The sequence below is a fragment of the Nomascus leucogenys genome, chromosome 2 (genome assembly GCF_006542625.1).
Source record: "Nomascus leucogenys isolate Asia chromosome 2, Asia_NLE_v1, whole genome shotgun sequence".
NCBI lineage: Eukaryota > Metazoa > Chordata > Mammalia > Primates > Hylobatidae > Nomascus > Nomascus leucogenys.
In genome coordinates, this window is record NC_044382.1 from 63,867,924 (window position 1) to 63,894,914 (window position 26,991).

The 26,991-nt window shown below is 41.2% G+C and overlaps 1 protein-coding gene across 2 annotated transcripts in view; it reads left to right on the plus strand.

Moving 5' to 3' along the window:
• Positions 1-26,991, plus strand: part of AMFR (autocrine motility factor receptor) — a 65,316-nt gene that overhangs the window by 23,118 nt on the left and 15,207 nt on the right. Inside the window, exons 7-11 of one of the 2 annotated variants that reach the window (XM_030796863.1) lie at positions 574-707; positions 1,876-1,986; positions 13,725-13,915; positions 14,246-14,341; positions 17,076-17,179. In XM_030796863.1, the coding sequence (XP_030652723.1) occupies positions 574-707; positions 1,876-1,986; positions 13,725-13,915; positions 14,246-14,341; positions 17,076-17,179 (636 nt within the window). The remainder of the gene's footprint in view (positions 1-573; positions 708-1,875; positions 1,987-13,724; positions 13,916-14,245; positions 14,342-17,075; positions 17,180-26,991) is intronic. The other variant, XM_012504822.2, reaches the window with a different exon arrangement.

Below are 26,991 nucleotides of genomic sequence, written 5' to 3' on the forward strand. Positions count from 1 at the left end.
ATGATTTAATAAACCACATCCCACAATGGGTTGTTTAGATTATATTTGGTTGTTTGCTGTTTCACATTTTACATATTTTTTATCGTGTATTAGTTTGATAAAGATAGTTATATCTTGCTTTTTTCATTTATCTAATACTATCTTCCCATAATTGACCTTCAGAACTGTTATATATACAAAGATAATAGTAACATGTAGTTATAGAGTATAATAAGTATAATTAATGACTATATAATTTTACGTTATGTGAGTTTACAGCCTAACTGTTCTTCTGCTGGGCATTTTGTTCATTTTCATATTTTCTCTTTTATAATTGCATGGATAGACATCTTTTTGCATAAAGCTTTTCCATTTCTGATGAGTTTCTCAGGAAAGATGACTGGCAGTGGAGCACCTAGGCTGATGAGGATGTGCATTGTTTAGAGTAATGAGATAAATCTGTGTATTTCCTTTCTGAAAGACATTGCAGTTCACCATCACCAACAGTGAAGAGCTTCCGCTGCATACTGCGCCTTCATCAGTAGCAAGTTCACGTTCACTTTTACCGTGTATTTTATTCTCTTTCTCTCTAAGTTATTTGGCAACATCTGGTTATCCATGGCCAGCCTGGTCATCTTTATGCAGCTGCGTTACCTGTTTCACGAGGTGCAGCGTCGAATTCGTCGGCACAAGAACTATCTACGTGTGGTTGGAAACATGGAGGCCAGGTAAGGAAGCACAAGTTGATGTTGCTAAGTTTACTCATTTTAGCTTTTTAATAACAACAGATCCCAGAGTATGTCAGAATGTATGTTTGTAAACTGCTAACAGAGTGGTGGAGAGGAAAGGCTCTGGAGTCAGACTGCCCGGGTGTGAATCCCCACTTAGGTGCTGTGTGATTTGGGGCAATTTACTTTACCTCTAAATTAGGGATGAAAACAGAACCTTCTGCCTGAACTATTGGGAGAATTTGGTGAGATAATTCATGTACTTAGAATGGTACTGGGCACATAGTGCTCAGTATTAGGCTCTTATTCGTCATGATTTTATTGTCATTTTTATCAAATAGATACTTCATTGGGCTTCTGCCCTGTTCATTTCCTGAAAGTGGGTCTCAGTTGTTCTTTGCACATGCATGTTTACACACACATACTTAACCTCATTGAAGGAGGCACTCTTTTGCCAAGCTGGGGCTAAGCCATGCCTGGAGGTGCAAGATTAATGGGTATCCTCTTTGCGCCCAGGGGGACAGCTTGGATCTCTTCTTTGTGGCCAGGGACACAGATTGGATCTCTAGGGGCCTTACTCCTCTGATTTCTCCGGATATGGTCTCCGAGGTCTTCACTAACAGCAGCCATTATTATTATTATTATTATTATTATTATTATTATTATTATTATTTTGGAGATGGAGTCTCACTCTGTCACCCAGGCTGGAGTGCAGTGGCACAATCTCAGCTCACTGCAACCTCCGCCTCCCAGGTTGAAGCAATTCTCCTGCCTCAGCCTCCTGAGTAGCTGGGATTACAGGCGCCTGCCACCACACCCGGCTAATTTTTGCATTTTTAGTAGAGACGGGGTTTCACCATGTTGGTTAGGCTGGTCTTGACCTCCTGACCTCATGATCTGCCCTCCTCGGCCTCCGAAAGTGCTGGGATTACAGGTATGAGCCACCGCGCTTGGCCTAGCAACCATTATTTAGACAAAGTTCCTGTGCATAAGTTACTAACTTTTGAATGGGCTTTGAAGGTAAATTATATTTTTGATTATCAAGAATGTTTTGCTGAACATGCTTTCTCTGTAACCGTGCTGTGATACAGGCACAGTCTATCAAGTGGTGTTTAACATGCGTGTAGAACTGACCGAGGTTCCTGCTGGGCTTGTTTTGTTTCCACAGGTTTGCAGTTGCAACTCCAGAGGAGCTGGCTGTCAACAATGACGACTGTGCTATCTGTTGGGACTCCATGCAGGCTGCGCGGAAACTGCCCTGCGGACATCTTTTCCACAAGTAGGAGCTCTGTGAAGGGCCATGTGGGACAGGTGTTCTGTCCAGGGCGTGTGTGTGCTTTGTGTACCCAGGCTCGAGACTCATCCTAGTGGAGGAGTGGGGACATTACCTCAGCCTGGCCTTGCTGCTGGCACTGAGTGTTCTGGGAAGCTCTTGGGTATCCTTCTTTGTTCCTTAGCCTCTTCCCTACATCATAGGACTGTTTCCCACCCATAGTTTGCCATCTTAGTTTCTGGGTATGGTAGCTGTCTTCATATTTCTTCTCCATTTTAGCTCTGAAGTACAGCAAATATGCCTGTAAGATTTAAAAGGAAGGATTAGTGGGGAGTCCTTGCTTTCAGACAGCTTATTATCTAACTGGGAGAGAGAATATATAATTTTGCATTTTGTACATGCCCAAAAGAAGCCTAAAAGCACGCCAGAGAAGTGGATTGGGATGGGACTAGACCAGGACCACTAAACAGCACAGAAGAGCTGTGTCTGTTATGGAGGATTACAAATAGTCTCTTCTGTAATCCTTCCAGATGAAAGTAGATCTGAGATGTCATTGGAGTTCTGTCTGTCTCACGTAAATGACTGTGTGTATAGGTTTGGTGTTTTGATGTTGATGGACCTTGAGGTATCTTTTGGCCTTTTGCATGTGTTTTCAATTTTGCATATTGGGAAAGTTCTGATCTTTGCATCTTTAATCTTCCTTTCTCTATTTTATAGTCTCAAAGAGTTTTTCTTTTTCATATAGGAGCTAGAGTCTCAGTAACTCAACACATTTGTTGACAGATTTTTTTTTTTTTTTTTTTTTTTTAATGTGCTGAGTGCTGTTAGGCTCTGGGGATAAAATGAAAATGACCAGTGTGGTCATTGCTTTCCTGTAGCTTACAGTCGAATGGAGGAGTCAAAAGTGAATGAACCAGGCATATTTATGAATTTTAAAGTATCAATGAGATGAGTGCTTTAAAGCAAAGGAACATGGTTCTTGAGAGCTTGTAATGAAAAAATCCAACTCAAACTTGAAGGAAGTGAGTCTTGAGGATAAGTAGGAGTTAAGTCAACAAAAGGAGGGATCACGTGGTACTAGGTACTTGAGAGAGAGGGAGCATCTGTGCAGCAGGAAGAAATGGAAGAGACTAAAAGAGAAGCTGTGTGGCTGATCCCAGAGAGTAAAGGAGAGGGGTGTCTGCTGAGGCAGGAGACACATAGGCAGGGTCTGGAGGACCTTTGGGAGTAGTGAGATGCTGTTGAATGTTAAGGACTGGTGGGTTAGATTTGCTGTTTGAAAAGATCCAGGGGGATTGGTTAGTAACGGCTGCAGCGGTTCAGGGGTAATCCCAGCACTTTGGGATGCTGAGGCAGGTGGATCCCGAGGTCAGGAGTTCGAGACCAGCCTGACCAACATGGTGAAACCCCACCTCTACTAAAAATACAAAAAAATTAGCTGGGCATGGTGGCGGGTGCCTGTAATCCCAGGTACTTGGGAGGCTGAGGTAGGAGAATTGCTTCAACCTGAGAGGTGGAGGTTGCAGTGAGCTGAGATCGCGCCATTGTACTCCAGCCTGGGCAACGAGAACAAAACTCCATCTAAAAAAAAAAAAAAAAAAAGAGTAGCTTGGACTCTGGTGGTAGAAGTAGAGTTAGTGAGAAGACAGATTTGAGGGGATCAGGAAGGATGTGGTGCTAGACCGGCCAAGGGAAAGTGAGGAATGAAAGAGGTACCAGGGTTTCTCTAGTTATGCAGGTTGGGCAGTTGGGTGTAGAGTGGTGCTGTTTGTTGAGGTTGGGAAGATGAGGGAATTTGCACACATTTCTCAAAATTATTTCAGTTAGCCCCTAAGGAACTTGCAGGCTGGTTAGGAAGAATAACTCAGAATGACTCTATTTTAGCTCAGAAATAATATCTTCAAGTATATGGTTAGATTAATTTTAGGATTTAATTTCTTTGATTGAGGCAAAATTCAGATAATATACATTTAACCATTTTAAAGTGTACAGTTCAGTGGCCGTTAATGTGTTCACAATATTATGCAACCACCCTTCTTGCTAGTTTCAAAACCTTTTTACCACTCCACAATAGTGCACCATAGTCACTAAGTAAGCACTCTCCATTCCTTCCTTTTCCATCACCTGGCAACCACTAATCCACTTTCTGTCTCTATGGATTTACCTATTCTGGACATTTCATATAAAGGAATCATATAACATGTGACTTTTTGTGACTGGCCTCTTTCACTTAGTATTTTTTGAGGTCACCCAAGTTGTAGCATGTATCAGTACTTTTTATGGGGAAATTTAAATAATTTTATAAATTAAACAATTAGTTTATCCATTCATCCATTGGTGGACATTTGGGTTGTTTCCACGTTTTGATTATTGTGAATAATGCTGCTAGGAACATGAGCTTGTAAGAACTATCTGTTTGAGGACTTGTTCTCACTTCTTTTGGGTATATGCCTAGGAGTGGAATTTCTGGATCATATGATAATTCTATGTTTAACTTTTGAGGAAACGCCAAACTGTTTTCTGCAGCAGCTGTACCACTTGATATTCCCACCAACAATACCTGAGGGGTCTAGTTTCTTCATACTCTTGCCAACACTTGTCATTTTCTATTTTTGTTATTATAGCCGTTCTCATGGGCGTGAAGTGTTTTCTCATTATGGTGAATTTTGTTTTGTTTTTTAGTAATAATTCTTAAATATAGTTTTTTTTATTCTGGTAAAATATAACATAAAATTTACCATTAGTCATTTTTAAGTATATGGTCTGGTGGCATGAAGTACAATCATATTGTTGTACAGCCTTCATCACCATCTATCTCCAGAACTTTTTCATCTTATAAGACTGAAATTGTCTCCAGTATATAGCAAGTCCCTCTCTGCTCCTCCCAAAGCCCTTGGCAACCACCATTCTATTTTTTTGTCTATGAATTACTCTAGATACCTCTGTTGGTTTTGGGTTTAGTTTGCTATTTTTCTGGTTCTATATGCATAAAGTTAGGTTTTTGATTTGAGAGCTTTCTTCTTTTTAGGCATTTTCTGCTGCAGATTGGCCTCTGAGCATTGCTTCCGCTGCATCTCATAAGTTTGGATATGTTGTGGTTTTGTTTTCGTTTGTCTCAAAGTGTCTCATTTCCCAAGTGATTTCTTTTTTTTTTAAAATAGCTATATATTTACAGGTAAACTATAGTTTATTTTTAAAATAAGAGCAAACTTCAGCTAAATTATCAAAGAAACATATAGAGATATATGTGTATAGGTATATATATGTATATATACATATATCTACATTTCAAGGGATATATATATCTATATCCATATGTATGTAGAGATATATATATCGTTTGAAAATACATATCCCTTCAAAATATTTACTTCCTTCTCCAATATTGGAGTGCAGCATAGTGTATCATTTATATATATATGTGTGTGTGTGTGTGTGTGTATTTATTATACTTTAAGTTCTAGGGTACATGTGCACAATGTGCAGGTTTGTTACATATGTATACATGTGCCATGTTGATGTGCTGCACCCATTAACTCGTCATTTACATTAGGTATATCTCCTAATGCTATCCCTCTCCCTCCCCCAACCCCACAACAGGCCCCAGTGTGTGATGTTCCCCTTCCTGTGTCCAACTGTTCTCATTGTTCACTTCCCACCTATGAGTGCAAACACGCGGTGTTTGGTTTTTTTGTCCTTGCCATAGTTTGCTGAGAACGATGGTTTCCAGCTTCATCCATGTCCCTACAAAGGACATGAACTCATCGTTTTTTATGGCTGCATGGTATTCCATGGTGTATATGTGCCACATTTTCTTAATCCAGTCTATCATTGTTCGACATTTGGGTTGGTTCCAAGTCTTTGCTATTGTGAATAGTGCCGCAATAAACATAACGTGTGCGTGTGTCTTTATAGCAGCATGATTTATATTCCTTTGGGTATATACCCAGTAATGGGATGGCTGGGTCAAATCGTATTTCTAGTTCTAGATCCCTGAGGAATCGCCACACTGTCTTCCACAATGGTTGAACTAGTTTACAGTCCCACCAACAGTGCAAAAGTGTTTCTATTTCTCCACATCCTCTCCAGCACCTGTTGTTTCCTGACTTTTTAATGGTCGCCATTCTAACTGGTGTGAGATGATATCTCATTGTGGTTTTGATTTGCATTTCTCTGATGGTCAGTGATGATGACCATTTTTCATGTGTCTGTTGCCTGCATAAATGTCTTCTTTGGAGAAATGTCTGTTCATATCTTTCGCCCACTTTTTAATGGGGTTGTTTGTTTTTTTCTTGTAAATTAGTTTGAGTTCTTTGTAGATTCTGGATATTAGCCCTGTGTCAGATGAGTAGGTTGCAAAAATTTTCTCCCATTTTGTAGGTTGCCTATTCACTCTGATGGTAGTTTGTTTTGCTGTGCAGAAGCTCTTTAGTTTAATTAGATCCCATTTGTCAATTTTGGCTTTTCTTGCCATTGCTTTTGGTGTTTTAGACATGAAGTCCTTGCCCATGCCTATGTCCTGAATGGTATTGCCTAGGTTTTCTCCTAGGGTTTTTATGGTTTTAGGTCTAACATTTAAGTCTTTAATCCATCTTGAATTAATTTTTGTGTAAGGTGTAAGGAAGGGATCCAGTTTCAGTTTTCTGCATATGGCTAGCCAGTTTTCCCAGCACCATTTATTAAATAGGGAATCCTTTCCCCATTTCTTGTTTTTGTCAGGTTTGTCAAAGATCAGATGGTTGTAGATGTGTGGTATTATTTCTGAGGGCTCTGTTCTGTTCCATTGGTCTATATTTCTGTTTTGGTACCAGTACCATGCTGTTTTGGTTACAGTAGCCTTGTAGTATAGTTTGAAGTCAGGTAGCATGATGCCTCCAGCTTTGTTCTTTTGGCTTAGGATTGACTTGACAATGCAGGCTCTTTTTTGGTTCCATATGAACTTTAAAGTAGTTTTTTCCAATTCTGTGAAGAAAGTCATTGGTAGCTTGATGGGGATGGCATTGAGTCTATAAATTACCTTGGGCAGTATGGCCATTTTCACAATATTGATTCTTCCTATCCATGAGCATGGAATGTTCTTCCATTTCCTTGTGTCCTCTTTTATTTTGTTGAGCAGTGGTTTGTAGTTCTCCTTGAAGAGGTCCTTCACATCCCTTGTAAGCTGGATTCCTAGGTATTTTATTCTCTTTGAAGCAATTGTGAATGGGAGTTCACTCATGATTTGGCTCTCTGTTTGTCTGTTATTGGTGTATAAGAATGCTTGTGATTTTTGCACATTGATTTTGTGTCCTGAGACTTTGCTGAAGTTGCTTATCAGCTTAAGGAGATTTTGGGCTGAGACAATGGGGTTTTCTAGATATACAATCATGTCTTATGCAAACAGGGACAATTTCACTTCCTCTTTTCCTAATTGAATACCCTTTATTTCTTTCTCCTGCCTGATTGCCCTGGCCAGAACTTCCAGCACTATGTTGAATAGGAGTGGTGAGAGAGGGCATCCCTGTCTTGTGCCAGTTTTCAAAGGGAATGCTTCCAGTTTTTGCCCATTCAGTATGATATTGGTTGTGGGTTTGTCATAAATAGCTCTTATTATTTTTAGATACTTCCCACCAATACCTAATTTATTGAGAGTTTTTAGCATGAAGGGCTGTTGAATTTTGTAGAAGGCCTTTTCTGCATCTATTGAGATAATCATGTGATTTTTGTCTTTGGTTCTGTTTATATGCTGGATTACGTTTATTGATTTTCGTTTGTTGAACCAGCCTTGCATCCCAGGGATGAAGCCCACTTGATCATGGTAGATAAGCTTTTTGATGTGTTGCTGGATTTGGTTTGCCAGCATTTTATTGAGGATTTCTGCATCTATGTTCATCAAGGATATTGGTCTAAAATTCTCTTTTTTTGTTGTGTCTCTGCCCGGCTTTGGTATCAGGATGATGGTGGCCTCATAAAATGAGTTAGGGAGGATTCCTTCTTTTTCTGTTGATTGGAATAGTTTCAGCAGAAATGGTACCAGCTCCTCCTTGTACCTCTGGTAGAATTCTGCTGTGAATCCGTCTGGTCTTGGGCTTTTTTTGGTTGGTAAGCTATTATTGCCTCAATTTCAGAGCCTGTTATTGGTCTATTCAGAGATTCAACTTCTTCCTGGTTTAGTCTTGGGAGGGTGTATGTGTCGAGGAATTTATCCATTTCTTCTAGATTTTCTAGTTTATTTGCGTAGAGGTGTTTATAGTATTCTCTGATGGTAGTTTGTATTTCTGTGGGACCAATGGTGATATCCCCTTTGTCATTTTTTATTGCGTCTATTTGATTCTTCTCTCTTTTCTTCTTTATTAGTCTTGCTAGCAGTCTATCAATTTTGTTGATCTTTTCGAAAAACCGGCTCCTGGATTTATTGATTTTTTTGAAGGGTTTTTTTGTGTCTCTATTTCCTTCAGTTCTGCTCTGATCTTAGTTATTTCTTGCCTTCTGCTAGCTTTTGAATGTGTTTGCTCTTGCTTCTCTAGTTCTTTTAATTGTGATGTTAGGGTGTCAATTTTAGATCTTTCCTGCTTTCTCTTGTGAGCATTTAGTGCTATAAATTTCCCTCTACACACTGCTTTAAATGTGTCCCAGAGATTCTGGTATGTTGTGTCTTTGTTCTCGTTGGTTTCAAAGAACATCTTTATTTCTGCCTTCATTTCGTTATGTACCCACTAGTCATTCAGGAGCAGGTTGTTCAGTTTCCATGTAGTTGAGCAGTTTTGAGTGAGTTAATCCTGAGTTCTAGTTTGATTGCATCGTGGTCTGAGAGACAGTTTCTTATAATTTCTGTCCTTTTACATTTGCTGAGAAGTGCTTTGCTTCCAACTATGTGGTCAATTTTGGAATAGGTGTGGTGTGGTGCTGAGAAGAATGTATATTCTTTTGCTTTGGGGTGGAGAGTTCTGTAGATGTCTATTAGGTCTGGTTGGTGCAGAGCTGAATTCAATTCCTGGATATCCTTGTTAACTTTCTGTCTTGTTGATCTGTCTCATGTTGACAGTGAGGTGTTGAAGTCTCGCATTATTATTGTGTGGGAGTCTAAGTCTCTTTGTAGGTCTCTAAGGACTTGCTTTATGAATCTGGGTGCTCCTGTATTGGGTGCATATATATTTAGGATAGTTAACTCTTCTTGTTGAATTGATCCCTTTACCATTATGTAATGGCCTTCTTTGTGTCTTTTGATCTTTGTTGGTTTAAAGTCTGTTTTATCCGAGACTAGGATTGCAACCCCTGCCTTTTTTTGTTTTCCATTTGCTTGGTAGATCTTCCTCCATCCTTTATTTTGAGCCTGTGTGTGTCACTGCACGTCAGGTGGGTTTCCTGAATACAACACACTAATGGGTCTTGACTATCCAATTTGCCAGTCTGTGTCTTTTAATTGGAGCATTTAGCCCGTTTACATTTAAGCTTAATATTGTTATGTGTGAATTTGATCCTGTCCTTATGATGTTAGCTGGTTATTTTGCTCGTTAGTTGATGCAATTTCTTCCTAGCCTTGATGGTCTTTACAATTTGGGATATTTTTGCAGTGGCTGGTACCGGTTGTTCCTTTCCATGTTTAGTGCTTCCTTCAGGAGCTCTTTTAGGGCAGGCCTGGTGGTGACAAAATCTCTCAGCATTTGCTTGTTTGTAAAGTATTTTATTTCACCTTCACTTATGAAGCTTAGTTTGGCTGGATATGAAATTCTGGGTTGAAAATTCTTTTCTTTAAGAATGTTGAATATTGGCAGGGCGCGGTGGCTCACGCTTGTAATCCCAGCACTTTGGGAGGCCGAGGCGGGCGGATCACGAGGTCAGGAGATCGAGACCACGGTGAAACCCCATCTCTACTAAAAATACAAAAAATTAGCTGGGCGTGGTGGCGGGCACCTGTAGTCCCAGCTACTCGGAGAGGCTGAGGCAGGAGAATGGTGTGAACCTGGGAGGCGGAGCTTGCAGTGAGCCGAGATCGCGCCACTGCACTCCAGCCTGGGTGACAGAGCGAGACTCCGTCTCAAAAAAAAAAAAGGAATGTTGAATATTGGCCCCCACTCTCTTCTGGCTTGTAGAGTTTCTGCCGAGAGATCAGCTATTAGTCTGATGGGCTTCCCTTTGTGGGTAACCCGACCTTTCTCTCTTGCTGCCCTTAACATTTTTTCCTTCATTTCAACTTTGGTGAATCTGACAATTATGTGTCTTGGAGTTGCTCTTCTTGAGGAGTATCTTTGTGGCATTCTCTGTATTTCCTGAATCTGAATGTCGGCCTGCCTTGCTAGGTTGGGGAAGTTCTCCTAGATAATATCCTGCAGAGTGTTTTCCAACTTGGTTCCATTCTCCCCGTCACTTTCAGGTACACCAATCAGACGTAGATTTGGTCTTTTCACATAGTCCCATATTTCTTGGAGGCTTTGTTCATTTCCTTTTATTCATTTTTCTCTAAACTTCTCTTCATGCTTCATTTCATTCATTTGATCTTCAGTCACTGATACCCTTTCTTCCAGTTGATGGAATTGGCTACTGAAGCTTGTGCATTCGTCACGTAGTTCTCATGCCATGGTTTTCAGATCTGTCAGGTCCTTTAAGGACTTCTCTGCATTGGTTATTCTAGTTAGCCATTCGTCTAATCTTTTTTCAAGGTTTTTAACTTCTTTGCGACAAGTTCAGACTTCCTCCTTTAGCTCGGAGAAGTTTGATTGTCTGAAGCCTTCTTCTCTCAACTTGTCAAAGTCATTCTCCATCCAGCTTTGTTCTGCTGCTGGTGAGGAGCTGCGTTCCTTTGGAGGAGGAGAGGCACTCTGATTTTTAGAATTTTCAGTTTTTCTGTTCTGGTTTTTCCCCATCTTTGCGGTTTTATCTACCTTTGGTCTTTGATGATGGTGACGTACAGATGGGGTTTTGGTGTGGATGTCCTTTCTGTTTGTTAGTTTTCCTTCTAACAGTCAGGACCCTCTGCTGCAGGTCTGTTGGAGTTTGCTGGAGGTCCACTCCAGACCCTGTTTGCCTGGGTATCAGCAGCGGAGGCTGCAGAACAGCGAATATTGCTGAACAGCAAATGTTGCTGTCTGATTGTTCCTCTGGAGGTTTTGTCTGAGAGGGGTACCCAGCCGTGTGAAGTGTCAGTCTGCCTCTACTGGGGGGTGCCTCGCAGTTAGGCTACTCGGGGGTCAGGGACCCACTTGAGGAGGCAGTCTGTCCGTTCTCAGATCTCAAACTCCATGCTGGGAGAACGACTGCTCTCTTCAAAGCTATCAGACAGGGACATTTAAGTCTGCAGAGGTTTCTGCTGCCTTTTGTTCTGCTATGCCCTGCCCCCAGAGATGGAATCTATGGAGGCAGGCAGGCCTCCTCGAGGTGCAGTGGGCTCCACTCAGTTCGAACTTCCCGGCCACTTTGTTTACCTACTCAAGCCTCAGCAGTGGCGGGCACCCCTCCCCCAGCCTTGCTGCTGCCTTGCAGTTCAGTCTCAGACTGCTGTGCTAGCAATGAGCGAGGCTCTGTGGGCATGGGACCCTCCGAGCCGGGCACGGGATATAGTCTCCTGGTGTGCCGTTTGCTAAGACCATTGGAAAAGCGCAGTATTAGGGTGGGAATGACCTGATTTTCCAGGTGCGGTCTGTCACAGCTTTGCTTGACTATGAAAGGGAATTCCCTGACCCCTTGCGCTTCCTGGGTGAGGCAATGCCTCGCCCTGCTTCAGCTCACGCTCGGTGCACTGCACCCACTGTCCTGCACCTACTGTCCAACAGCCCCAGTGAGATGAACCTGGTACCTCAGATGGAAATGCAGAAATCACCTGTCTTCTGTGTAGCTCATGCTGGGAGCTGTAGACTGGAGCTGTTCCTATTCAGCCATCTTGGAACCCATGATTTCTTCTTTACTCAGTGGTTGCTTAAGAGTTAGGATTTAATTTTAAAACTTATCTGCCTCGGGTTGAGTGAACAAATAGTTGTTAGGATGTGCTCTTGGTTTGCTTTGCTTTGTAACTTCGGGAATGATTGTGTGCTGAGAATCTAAGGCAAATTCATTTTAATTTGTGATAAAGGTAATGCCTATATTCTTGCAGACACAATAGCTAGATAATTTGTTGCTATAGAGGATATTTTTGCAACATTTCAGAGTCCAGTGAATAGATTTCTCTGGAAATCTATTTTTCACTCTAAAGTTTTCTCTCTAAAGTTTGATTTCTCTCAGTTAAGGAAGTCTAGCCTTTTTTTTTTTTTTTTAAACAGAAAACTATATCTAACTAGTTGTACTCACCTTGGAGTTTTTAGGCTGTTATATTTAATGTGGGAGGATTTTGCACTTTGTGAAATAAATTTAGATTTGCTTATAAAAAGTATGTCATAGTGTAGCATTATTGGAAGGCAAGGATCTTACATACTGTTGTCATCCCCCACAAGGCTAATTTTATTATACTAGTGGTGTGATTTAAGGGTGGCAGTAGGAGAATTGGACTTAAAAAAATCATTTATTTGACTAAATTATCACAGACAAATTATAGGTATTTAATTATTGCAAAATATGAGAGTTGGGTATACACATACAGACAGATGACATTATTTTGGAACACAACTGTCACACACTTTCATGACACAGAGTGAGTAAGAAGTAGCTCCATCTTGGCCTCTAGGAAACTCCTGTTACTTATGTACCATTTAGTTGCTGGAGACTGAGGATTATCGTATTATGGTGAGGTTTTCCTTTATAACTTTATATCTACACGTGTTCATAGATATTTAAAAGAAGATACAGCATTTTTATTCAGTGCCTACTAGAGCCCTTAGAGAAAGATAACAAATTCTCATAAAATGGGAGGGACCTTGGAGATTAATTCATCCAGCCATTTCATTCTTTAGTGGAGAGGACTAGTCAATAGAGGTTGAAGGGTTTGCCTGGATCACACAGCTAGTTAAGGGAGAATTGGGACTGATCTCACATTTTCTGCTTCTTACTCTAGTACCCTTTCCTTCCTTTAATGGACACCTCAAGTATTTATTGCGTGTCTACCATAATTAAGGCATTATCGTCTCCTGAGAGAGGGCAAAAGAAGCTTTGGCCTTGTTGGGAAAGCAGCGTGCAAAGAGAAGAGGGTGGAGGACATTGAGGTGGTGAATGGAGAGGAGAGGTTAGAGGTGAGCCAGGGGAATGGGGAGGTAAGGACCTGTAGGGCTGTCATGCTTGAGGAAAAAGCAGATGGGAGGTCTTAGTAAGTCTGGTGCCAGATAAGGGAGTTGGAAGGAGAGGAGCTTGAGTGAATGAGTGAGAATTTTGACATCAAGATTTTGAAGACAAGGCCAAGGTTATGACTGTGCCGGTAGTAGCTAAAGCATAGTGAAAGACACGAGCATCAGAGTGGAGGACTCAAGGACATGAGAGGCCAGGGTGTTGGATGATTCAGCCACATGGATTTTGAAGTAGCCAAATGGAGTTGGATGAGAAGATGGTGAGCCATGCTAGGAAGCCCCACTGAAGAGGGGTCACAACCAGGAGCTTGGTAGATGACTTCATATGATAAAGAATTCATGTTCCCAGCAGGACACACTGGAAGTGTATTAAAGTGAAGTAGGGCAAATAGATAATGTCCATAAATGCTTCTCAACACTTAAATCTCACTAGTGGTAGAGAGAAAATCAAATTGGAGCACATTTGATATATCCAGAGTACTTCTGGGTGAATTCTCACAAAGTATGCTAAGGAACAATCAAGGATGCTGACGTGTCTTCTTTTGGACTTTTTGGTAGCTCCTGTCTTCGTTCCTGGCTAGAACAAGACACCTCCTGTCCAACATGCAGAATGTCTCTTAATATTGCCGACAATAATCGTGTCAGGGAAGACCATCAAGGAGAGAACTTGGATGAGAATTTGGTTCCTGTAGCAGCAGCCGAAGGGAGACCTCGCTTAAACCAACACAATCACTTCTTCCATTTCGATGGTTAGTTGGTTTCAACCTCTAAAACTATACCTAAGGGGTGTTCTCCCTTAAGCAGATACTATTTTAATTATAAATTGCCCTGTATAGACCAGTTTAATATTATACAGTCATGTGCCCCATAACGACATTTCAGTCCATGACAAACCATATATACAGCAGTGGTCCCATAAGATGATAGTGGACCTAAAAAATTCCTGTGGTCTGGTATTTACTAGTTTTTATCATTATTTTAAAGTGTACTCATACTTACATACAAAAAAAAATGTACCATAAAGCAGCCTCAAGCAGGTCCTTCAGGAGGTATTCCAGAATAAGGTATTGTTATTTTAGGAGATGACAGCTCCATGCGTGTTACTGCCCCTGAAGACCTTCCAGTGGGACAAGAGGTGGAGGTGGACGACAGTGATACTGATGCTCCTGACCTGTGTAGGCTTAGGCTGATGTGTGTGTTTGTATCTTAGTTTTTAGCCAAAAAAATTTAAAAAGTAAAATTAAAACTTTTAGAAATAGAAAAACTCTTATAGAATAAAAAAGAAAATATTTTCGACAGCTGTACAGTGTTTGAATTTTAAGCTAAGTGTTACTATAAGAGTCAGAAAGTTAAAAAAAAAATAAGATTATGAAGTAAAAAACTTATAGTAAGCTAAATTTAATTTATTGAATATAGGAAGAAACATTTTGTCATGAATTTAGTGTAGCCTAAGTGTACAGTGTTTATAAAGTCTACAGGAGCACACAGTAATGTCCTAGGCCTTCACATTTCACCATTCACTGACTCACCCAGAGCAGCCTTAATCATGCAAGCTTCATTCCTGGTAAGTGCCCTATGCAGGTGTACTTTTTTGATTTTTTGTACAATATTTTTACTGTATGTTTTCTATTAGATATGTTTAGATACACAAATACTTAGCACTGTGTTATAATTGCCTCTACAGCATTCAGTACAGTAACATGCTGTAGAACAATAGACTATATTGTATAGCCTAGGTGTGTAGTAAGCTATACCATTTAGGTTTATGTAAATACACTCTATGATGTTTGCACAACAATGAAATCACCTAACAACACATTTCTCAGAATGTATCCCTGTTGTTAAGCTACGCAATGACTGTGTTTAATTTTAATTGAAAGTGTTTAGGTGGGATGGATGGATGGATGGATAGAGATAGAACAAACAGAGGGGTTCCAGGCATTTTGCCAGATTCCATGTCAATATGGGCAGGGTGGGGCAGGAGGGTGGAGGAGTAAAACTGAATCAACCATGCCTTCAAGGAGCACACTTAATTAGCTCAATAGTTAACCTTTGCTAATAATACATTGCATTTGTGTAGCATTTAAGCATATAATGAAGGATCATTGAGCAGCCTTTCTGGTGAGTACCAGAAGCAGAATCAGAGCTGGAACCCTGTTGCTTTGTCCATAAAATATAAATGTTCTGCCTCCCGGCAGTGTTAAAAGGAGTTGTAATGAAAACCACACTTAAAATTCTAAGGCTATGACATATCAAGATCTGGTTGATCATCCTTCCTTAATTCACATTAAGCTGGTGTTGATTTTCAACAGTCCAGTACTGCTAAATTTTGTGAGTTCATGTTTATAATTATTACTGTATCACAAGCATCCCTGGAATTTTGTTAGCAGTAGTGCTATTCACATCCCCGATTTGAGTTTCAAGAATGGGGTACAGTGGGGATGGTGTCATGTTGGTGAAATCCCTCAAAGAAGGGACCAGGGGGAGTAGAGTCATGTCTCCCAGAAGAGTATGTGGGGCTACTTGGCTGGCTGGGCCCAGAATGCTGGAGGGGTTTAGAGGGCCTGGTTTGGTGGCTGTGAATGAAGGGCTCTTCCAGGTAAAACTTCTGAAATATACTAGCAATATTAGAGATGAGACCTGTCTATGTAATCCATTATTTTGTGAATTATGACTACTAAAAATTTAGTCAAAATAGATGAAGTCAACTTTATTTCTCCCTAGTTAGTACATGAAATAAGTATCCATTTCTTAAATGGGTACATTTTGTTTGTACCCATCTCAAGACCTTTGAGATGGCCATTCCACTTGATTTTTTTTTTTTTTTTTTGAGACAGAGTCTTGCCCTGTCACCAGGCTGGAGTGCAGTGGCGTGAACTCAGCTCACTGCAACCTCCGATTCCCTGGTTCAAGCGATTCTGCTGCCTCAGCCTCCCAAGTAGCTGGGATTACAGGCACGTGCCCCCATGCCTGGCTAATTTTTGTATTTTTAGTAGAGACAGGGTTTCACCATTTTTGCCAGGATGGTCTTGATCTCCTGACCTTGTGATCTGCCCGCCTTAGCCTCCCAAAGACCTGGATTACAGGCGTGAGCCACCGTGCCTGGCTACACTTGATTTTCTGTTCCATGCATCAGTGTTTCTTTGTGAAGGAATGAAAAAGCAGCCTTAAATGTGTAGCTTGATATTGGGTTGTTTTACAGCCGATTCTTGGTGCTGTTGTATCTTAGGCTCCTGTTTTCTTAGGGAAGTAACAGAAGCAGCAGACTTCTTGGTGCTGTTAGTCTATAAGCCTTTGTTGTAGAATAGCACAATTTAAAAAGAATTTTGAATCAGAAAACCAGGGCTTTTAAGAGTAAAGAAAAAATACTTCCTAAAAGTAAATGTGAAAATGCCTCCAAATGAGTAGTCATTTGTGTAGCTTGTGAAAGAGAGGAGCCAAAGCTCATGTGTTGTAGAAGCTTTAGAGCCTTGAAAAGCTTCCTCATCTCCCAGGCTGAGCGTGTGAGGGCACTGGGCTGGGCTGTGTCCAGCCCCCCTGGAAAACAGGATTGCTGAGCAGTGAAGGGTTCTAGAGCTTGCCTGTCTGGCTTCACATCTTGGCCATCATAGTTAAACTGTGTGATCTTGAACAAGTCCCCTAACTTCTAAGTGCCTCAGAGACCAAAGACCAAGGGTAGTACTAGTGCTATATCTTTGAGAAGGATACTATGAGAATGATAATAGGAGGTACCACGTGGGGTGTAGTGAGGATTAAATGAGCTAGTTCATGTGGAACACTTGGCATGAGACGCCTGCCATACAAGAAGCCCTCAGTGAACACCAGCCATTACAGTGGCCACTGTGAGAGCAGATGACGGGGCAAAGAGTCAGGGCTCTGAAACTTATACTGGATTCTTGTTTGTTTCAGGGTCTCGGATTGCGAGCTGGCTGCCGAGTTTTTCGGTTGAAGTGATGCACACCACCAACATTCTTGGCATTACGCAGGCCAGCAACTCCCAGCTCAATGCAATGGTAAGGTCTGCTAGCTGCTTTAAGAGGATCACTGGGAATTAGAAGGGAAGGAACAGCTAGGGCGTGTGTGCCGGGTATGTGACCTTGTTGGTCTTACTCTGCTCTGGCAGAGTAGAAGGATTTTTAGGGGCTTCTTTTTATTTACTGGGACCGTTTACATTCCTGTGTTTTAAATTTTGAAACTTTGATTTTATTTCTGTGGCGGATAATCTAACCTTTTCTGAACACTACTAGGTACACTCTGTTGTGATCTAGGCCTACCTTGGGACTCCTTCGATTTTAGCCAAAAAAAAAAAAAAAAAAAAAAAAAAAAAAAAAAAAAATTTTTTTTTTCTGGAGGCAGGGTCTTCCTTCATTGCCCAGGCTTGCAGTGCAGTGGTGCGATCTCGGCTCACTGCACCTTCTACCTCCCGAGTTCAAGCAGTTCTCTTGCCTCAGCCTCCCGAGTAGCTGGGATTATAGGCGTGGACCACCATGCCTGGCTAATTTTTGTAGAGACGAGGTTTCACCATTTTGGCCAGGCTGGTCTCGAACTCTTGGCCTTAGTGATCCGTCCACCTTGGCCTCCCAAAGTGCTTGGATTACAGGCGTGAGCCACTGTGTACAGCCTTTAGCTAAAATATGTTGGGGAATTACTGGCTGGAGTGAATGATGTGTCTTTTATTAAAAATTTTATGAGGCTGGGCACAGTGGCTCACTCCTGTAATCCCAGAGCTTTGTGAGGCAGAGGCAGGCAGGTGGCTTGATTGCTCAGGAGTTTGAGGCACACCATTGCACTCCAGCCTGGGTGACAGAGCGAGATCTCATCTCTAAAAAAAGCAAAGAGACTGGGCATGGTGGCTCACGCCTGTAATCCCAGCACTTTGGGAGGCTGAGGCAGGTGGATCACCTGAGGTCAGGAGTTCGAGACCAGCCTGGCCAATATAGTGAAACCCTGTCTCTGCTAAAAATACAAAAATTTGCTGGGCATGTTGGCATGCACCTGTAATCCCAGCTACTTGGGAGGATGAGGCAGGAGAATCGCTTGAACCCAGGGGGCAGAGGTTGCAGTGAGCCGAGATCAGGCCATTACACTCCAGTCTGGGCAACGAGAGTGAAACTCTGTCTCAAAAAAAAAAAAAAAAAATTGCATGAGGCTCACCAAATGTGTGTTTTTGTTCCCCATCTTTTCCTCCCTCGCCTCCAAAAATTGTGTGACTGTGTGTGTGTGTGTATGTGTGCATGCATGTGTGTATATGCCTTGAAATGTTGAGGCGTGCTGTTGGCTCAAGGATATTGTTTGAATATTTCAAGTTTCTTTGTATTTTTCCAAAGGAATGTGTTATTATTTTACAATGATGGAGAAACATGTTTCACCATTGTTGAAATCCAGTGCAAACCACCTTAGTCCTGCTTGGATTAGGGCCTCTGGCTGACCTGGATAAGCCCAGCCAGTGCTTTGGAAGGTCATTGGTTCATTCGTTAATTAGTTAATCTTTGTTGATTGATTGAACAAATTTGAACTGAGAGCCTGTTCCTGAGACAGGCACTGTGGTGAGCATAGCACCTGCAATGTCATTAAGGTAGACACAAGTCTTACTCTCAAGTAGGGTAGATACTAACTGGGGAGACAGGTCATAAATATAAATAAGGTGACTGCTGATGGTGATGAGTGCTCTGGGAGCAGTAAGGTAGGCAGTGTGGTGGAGTGGGTGGGTAGAGGCCAGAGGAAGCATTTTAGAGGAGGCATTTGGAGATGTTCTCTTTGAGGGGTAATATGTAAGCTAAAACATGAAGGATGAGATGGAGCTGGATCGGGGGAAGGAGGCCGTGGAAACAGTAGGTGCAAAGGCTATGAGGTGAGAAAGTTCTAGGAACTGAGAAAGGTCATTATGGTTGGGGCCTAGCAAGTAGGGGACCAACACTGTGATATGAATTGAGATTTCAGAGCCAGAACATGCAGGGTCTTATAGGCCACAGGCAAATTTAGATCTTGTAAAAGTATTAGAAGGCCATTCAGAGCTTCTTACAGACCCCACCACCACCACCAGGGGACTGACAGGATATTTAACAGAATTATTTTGCTTCTGGGAGGAGGTTGAATTATAGAGGGTCAGAAATGGAAGCAGCAGGACCAGCAGTTAGGATGTTGCTGCAGTAGTCAAGGGAAATTCACATGGGGGCTTGGACAGGGGTATTTATAATAAAGGTGAAAATAAGTGGCAGGTTTAGGACACTTTTGTAAGATGAGCTGGCAGGACTTGGTGCTTTGGTTGGATATGGGGGATGAGAGAAGTGGCTGAATGGAAGCTGCCTTGTTGGGTTTGAATTAAGCAGCTGAGTTGACAGTGGTACCATGTACTGAGATGCGAAGACTCAGGAGGAACAGGCATGAGGATGGGTCGCGGTGTTCTGTTTGGGTAAGTCTGGGTTGCTCTGTAGGCAGTTCTGGACCTCAGTGAGGAGATCAAATGAGAGATGCACATTTGGGAGATTGAAGCCTGGAGGTGACATCTAAAGCAGGGGGGCGAAGAGAAGAGGGCCGATATCTGAGCTATAGGTCCTGCCATGTTCAGAGGTCTGGCAGAGAGGCAGGAGCCATGACAGCCGGTGGAGAGGGAAGAGACCAGGAGAAGGTGGCAGCACAGCACAGAGGAGTTGGGTTTCCAGGAGGGAAGAGTCACGCGTGTGGAATTCTTACAAGATGAGCTCATAGAAATGCATGTTGGATTTGGCAGAGTGGGAGTGATTGATTAGCTGGAAAAGAACCAGCACTTTCCATGGCCCGAGGGGTTGGAGAGTAGATTGTGGTAGATTGAAATGAGTGGGAGCTGAAGAAATAGACCATACCAGGAAGTATGTTATGAAGAAGGACACAGAGCAGTAGAGGTGGTAGCTTGATAGGGTGTGGCATCCATGGGAGTGTTTCGTTTAAGGTTTTTGAATAGGTTTACAAGTTTCAGAACCTAGAGAGGAGTATACAGTGAAGTCATACTCCCATCCTTTTCCCATGTGCCCAGCTCCCACACCCCCTTAACAGCCAGGGTTAGTTTCTTATGTATTATGTTGCTCCAGAAGGCTTATAGGCACATACAAGCCAATGCTAGTACATACTCTTTTTCAGACAGAAAAGAATAAGAAAGTGAATTTTTTTTTCAATTTTTCTATTTTAGTAAAATATGTTATATCTACTATTTTAATATTTTTCAGATGTGCATTTCAGTGGTGTATTCACATTGTGCAACTATCACTACTGTCCATCTACAGAACTCTTTTCATCTTGCACAATCGAAACTTTGTACCAAGCCTGTCCAACCTGCGGGCTGCATGTGGCCCAGGACAGCTTTGAATGCAGCCCAACACAAATTTGTAAACTTTCTTAAAACTATGAGATTTTTTTGTCTTTTTTTTTTTTTTTTTTTTTTTTTTTTTTTAGCTCATCAGCTATCATTAGCGTTAGTATATTTTATGTGTGGCTCAGACAATTCTTCTTCCAGTGTGGCCCGGGGAAGCCAAAATATTGGATACCCTTGCTCTATACCCATTAAACAGTTAACTACTAATTCTCCCCTCCCTCTAGCCTTTGGCAACCATTATGCTACTTGCTTTCTCTATGAGTTTAACTACCTAGGTACCTCATATAAGTAGAATTATACAATATTTGTCATTTTGTGACTGGCTTATTTCACTTAGCATAATGTCATCATGGTTCATCCACGTGTAGCACGAGTCAGAATTTTCTTCCTTTTTAAGGTTGAGTATGCATATACCACATTTTATTTATCTATTAATCTGTCGTTGGACACTCACATTTCTTCCACATTTTAGCTATCATGAATAATGCTACTGTGAACATGAGCAGGCATATTTCTTTGAGACCCTGCTTCTAATTCTTTTGAATACTCATGAGTCTTTTTTGTTTGTTTTTAAGACTAATTTTTTAGAGCAGTTTTAGGCTTACAGCAAAATTAAGAAGAAGGTACAAAGATTTCCTGTATGCCTCCTGTGCCCACACACACACAGCCTTCCCCATTATCAACATCCCTCAGCAGAGGGTACGTTTGGTACAGTTGATAAACCTGTGTTGGCACATCATAATCACCCAAAGTCAATAGTTTACATTTGTGTTCCCTCTATAGGTTTGGACAAATATATAGTGACATGTATCCACATGATACAGAGTCTTTTCACTGCCCTAAAGATTCTGTATGCACTCTGCCTTTCCTTGCCTCCCCCTAGCCTCTAGCAACCACTGATCTTTTTACTATCTTCACAGCTTTGCCTATTCCAGAATGTCATACAGTTGGAATCCTGCAGTATGTAGCCTTTTCAGATGGCTTCTTTCACTTAATTATTTGCATGTATGTTTCCTTTATATCTTTAAGAGATTGATAGCTCATTTCTTGTTAGCACCAAATAATATTCCATTGTCTGGATATACCACAATTTGTTATTCATTCACCTACTTAAGGACATCTTGGTTGCTTCCAGGTTTTGGCAGTTATGAATAAAGCTGCTATAAACATCTATGTGCAGGTTTTTATGTAGACATAAGTTCATAACTTCCTTGGTTAAATGCTAATATGGTTTGACTGTGTCCCCACCCACATTTCCTCTTGAATTCCCACATGTTGTGGGAGGTGCCCAGTGGGAGGTAGTTGAATCATGGGGCAGGTCTTTCCCATGCTGTTCTTGTGATAGTGAAAAAGTCTCACAAGATCTGATGGTTTTATAAAGAGGATTTCCCTGCACAAGCTCTCTCTCTTTGCCTGCTGCCATCCATGTAAGATATGACTTGCTCCTCCTTGCCTTCCACCATGATTATGAGGCCTCCCCAGCCATGTGAAACTGTAAGTCCATTAAACCTCTTTCTTTTGTAAATCGCCCAGTCTTGGGTATGTCTTTATTAGCAGCATGAAAATGGGCTAATACAGTAAATTGGTACCAGGAGTGGGGTGCTGCTGTAGATACCTGAAAATGTGGAAGCGACTTTGAAACTAGCTAACAGGCAGGGGTTGGAACAGTTTGGAGGGCTCAGGAGAAGACAGGAAAATGTGGGAAAGTTTGGAACTCCCTAGAGACTTGTTGAATGGCTTTAACCAAAATACTGATAATGATATGGACAATGAAATCAAGGCTGAGGTGGTCTCAGATGGAGATGAGGAACTTGTTGGGAATTGGAGCAAGGGTGACTCTTGTCATGTTTTAGCAAAGAGAATGGCGGCATGTCGCCCCTGCCTTAGAGAGTTGGGGAACTTTGAACCTGAGAGAGATGATTTAGGGTATGTGGCAGAAGAAAATTCTAAGCAGCAAAGCATTCAGGAGGTGACTTGGGTGCTGTTAAAGGCATTCAGTTTTAAAAGGGAAACAGCAAAAAAGTTTGGAAAATTTGCCGCTTGACAATGCGATAGAAAAGAAAATCCCATTTTCTGAGGAGAAATTCAAGCTGGCTGCAGAAATTTGCATAAGTAACCAGAAGCTGAATGTTAATCCCCAAGACAATGGGGAAAATATCTCCAGGGCATGTCAGAGGTCTTTACGGCAGCCCCTCTCATCACAGGCCCAGAGGCCTAGGAGGAAAACATGGTTTCGTGGGTCAGGCTCAGGGTCCCTGTGCTGTGTGCAGCCTAGGTACTTGGTGCCCTGTGTCTCAGCTGCTCCAGCCATGGCTGAAAGGGGCCATTGGGCTTCAGAGGGTGCAAGCCCCAAGCCTTGGCAGCCTTCAGGTGGTGGTGAGCCTGCGACTGCACAGAAGTCAAGAATTGGGGTTTGGGAACCTCCACCTAGATTTCAGAAGATGTATGGAAACACCGGGATGCCCAGGTAGAAGTTTGGCACAGGGGTGGGGCCTTCATGGAGAACCTCTGCTAGGGCAGTGCAGAAGGGAAATGTGGGATCAGAGCCCCCACACAGAGTCCCTGCTAGGGCACAGCCTAATGGAGCTGTGAGAAGAGGGCCACTGTCCTCCAGACCCCAGAATGGTAGATCCGCTGACAGCTTGCACTGTGTGCCTGGAAAAGCCACAGACACTCAATGTCAGTCTGTGAAAGCAGCCGGGAGGGAGGCTGTACCCTGCACAGCCACAGGGGTGGAGCTGCCCAAGACCATGGAAACCGTCTCTTGCATCAGTGTGACCCAGATGCGAGACATGGATTCAAAGGAGATCATTTTGGAGCTTTAAGATTTGACTGCCCTACCTTATTTTGGACTTGCGGGTGGCCTGTAGCCCTTTTGTTTTGGCCAATTTCTCCCATTTGGAACAGCTATGTTTACCCAATGCCTATACCCCTTTTGTATCTAGGAAGTAACTAACTTGCTGTTGATTTTACAGGCTCATAGATGGAAGGAACTTGCCTTATCTCAGATGAGATGTTGTACTGTGGACTTTTGAATTAATGCTGAAATAAATTAAGACTTTGGGGGACTGTTGGGAAGGCGTGATTGGTTTTGAAACATAAGGACATGAGATTTGGGAGGGGCCAGGGGCGGAATGATATGGTTTGACTGTGTCCCCACCCCAGTCTCATCTTGAATTCCCACGTTTTGTGGGAGGGACCTGGTAGGAGGTAGTTGAATCATGGGGGCAGGTCTTTCTCCTGCTGTTCTCGTGATAGTGAGTAAGTCTCACAAGATATGATGGTTTTAAAAAGAGGAGTTCACCTGCACAAGCTCTCTCTCTTTGCCTGCCACCATCCATGTAAGATGTGACTTGCTCCTCCTTACCTTCTGCCATGATCGTGAGGCCTCCCCAGCCATGTGGAACTGTAAGTTGATTAAACCTCTTTCTTTTGTAAGTTGCCAGTCTCGGGTATGTCTTTATCAGCAATGTGAAAACCGACGAATACAAATGCTAAACAACATGATTGCTAGATCAAATGGTAAAATTGTTTAATTTTGTTAGAAGCTGCTGAATTGTCCTCCAGAGTGGCTGTATCATCTTGTGTTCTCACCAGCAGTGAATGAGAGTTCCTGTTACTCCACATCCTCTCCAGCATTTGGTTTTGTCAGTGTTCCAGATTTTGGCTATTCTAATATATATGTAGTGGTGTCTTGTTTAATTTGCATTTATCTAATGACATATGATGTGGAGCAACTTGTTATATTCTTATTTGCCATCTGTACATCTATCTTTGGTGAAGTATCTATTAAGGTCTTATACTCATTTTTTGATCAGGTTCTTTTTTTACTGTTGAGCTTTAAAAATTCTTTGTATATTTTGGATAGCAGTCCTTTATCAGATGTGTCTTTTACAAATACTTTCTCCTATTCTGGCTTGTCATCTTATTTTTGACATTGTCTTTTGCAGAACTTTTTACTTTTAATGAAGTCTAGCTTATCAATTATTTTCTTTCATGGATTGTGCCTTTGGTGTTGTATCTAAAAAGTAATTGCCATACCCTAGGTTATTTATTTCTCTGTTATCTTCTAGGGGTATTATAGTTTTGCATTTTACATTTAGGCCTGTGATCCATTTTGAGTTAATGATTGTGAAGAGTATAAGGGCTGTGCCTAGATTATTGTTTTGCATGTGGATGGCCAGTTATAGCACCATTTGTTGAAAAGGCTATCTTTTCTCTGTTGTATTGCCTTTGCTCTTCTGTCAAAAATCAGCTAACTATGTGGGTTTAGTTCTGGGCTCTCTATTCTGTTCCATTGATCTATTCTTTTGCCAATACCACATTGTCTTGATTACTGTAGCTTTATAATAAGTCTTTTAGACAGGCAGTGTCAAATCCTCCAGCTTTGTTCTTCTTCAATATTGTATTGGCTATCCTGAGTCTTTTGTCTCTTCATATAACTTTAGAATCATTTTGTCAATATCCACAAAATAGCTTGCTGGGATATTGATTAGGATTGCATTGAATCTGTACATCAAGTTGGGAAGAATGGACATCTTGAAAATATTTAGTCTTTCTGTCCGTGAACGTGGACTATCTCTCCGTTTATTTCATTCTTCGTTGATATTATTTATCAAGATTTTGTAATTTTCCTCATATAGATCTTATATGTATTTTGTCCTAAATATTTTGTTTTGTGGGGGCTAATATAAAGCATACTGTGCTTTTCTTTCTTTCTTTTTTCTTTCTTTTTTTTTTTTTTTTGAGACGGAGTCTTGCTCTGTCGCCCAGGCTGGAGTGCAGTGGCGCAATCTTGGCTCACTGCAAGCTCCGCCTCCCGGGTTCACGCCATTCTCCTGCCTCAGCCTCTCCGAGTAGCTGGGACTACAGGCGCCCGCCACCACGCCTGGCTAATTTTCGTATTTTTAGTAGAGACGGGGTTTCACCGTGGTCTCGATCTCCTGACCTCGTGATCCGCCCGCCTCAGCCTCCCAAAGTGCTGGGATTACAAGCGTGAGCCACCACACCCGGCCTGTGCTTTTAATTTCAAATTCCACTTGCTCGTTTCTGTATATAGGACAGCAATTGACTATAGTATGTTAACCTTGTATCTCACAACTTTGCTGTAATTGCTTATTAGTTCCAAGAGTGTTTTTATCAGTTCTTCCAGATTTTCTACATAGATGAGCATGTCATCTGCAGAGTTTTATTTCTTCCTTCCCAATCTGTTTGCTTTTCTTTTCTTGTCTTATTGTGTTAGCTTGGACTTCTAGGATGACACTGGAAAGCAGTGGTTAGATGGGACATCTTTGTCTTGTTCCTGATCTTAATGTGAAAGCTTTTGAGTTTCTCACCATTAAGCATGATGTTAGTGGTAGGGTTTTTGTAGATATTCTTTATCACAGTGACAAAGTTCCCCTCTATTCCTAGTTTACTGAGAGTTTTTTATCATGAATGGGTGTTGGATTTTGTCGAGTGATTTTTCTGCATCTATTGATAACGGTCATGTTACTTTTCTTTTTTAGCCTGTTGATAATATTGAAGTATGTTAATTGATTTTCAAATGTTGAACCAGCCTTATGTACCTGGGATAAATACCACTTGGATGTAGTGTATAATTATTTTTATGCATTGTTGGATTTGATTTGCTAATATTTTATTGAGGATTTCTACATATGTGTTTATGAGAGATGTTGGTCTGTAGTTTTCTTGTAATCTCTTTCTCTGGTTTTAGTATTAGGGTAATGCTGACCTTATAGTTAGGAAGTATCCCTTCTGCTTCTGTCCTCTGAAAGAGATTGTAGAGAATTGATACAATTTCTTCCTTAAATGTTTGGTAGAATTCACTAGCGAACTTGGCTGATGCCTTCTGCTATGGAAGATTATTAATTATCTATACAATTTCACATTGTCTATTTGTCCTTACGTAAGTTTTGGCAATTCTAATTATAAAAAGTGATCTGTATATTATTTCTTGTATTAGCAATTTAGGTCCTCTCTCTTTCTTAGTTAGTTAGCTTGGCTTAGAGGCTTATCCATTTTATTGATCATTTCAAAGGACCAGCTTTTGGTTTCATTGATTTTTCTCTATTGACTCCTTATTTTCAATTTCATTGATGTCTACTCTCATTTTGATTATTTGTTTTCTTCTGCTTACTTTGGATTTAATTTATTCTTCTATTTCTAATTTCCTAAGATGGAAACTTGTTTATTTTATGTCTTCTTTTCTAATATATACATTCAGTGCTATACATTTTCCTACAAGCACTGCTTTACTACATCTCACAATTTTGATAACTTGTGTTTTCATTTTCATTTAATTCAAAATATTTTAAAATTTATCCTGAGAGATCGTCTTTGATCTATGTGTTATTTAGAGGTATGTTGTTTAATCTTCATGTATTTTGAGATTTTCCAGTTTTCTTACTGTTAATGATTTCTGCTTTAAGAGCAGACATTGTGTAATTTATATTCTTTTAAATTTATTTTAAGATG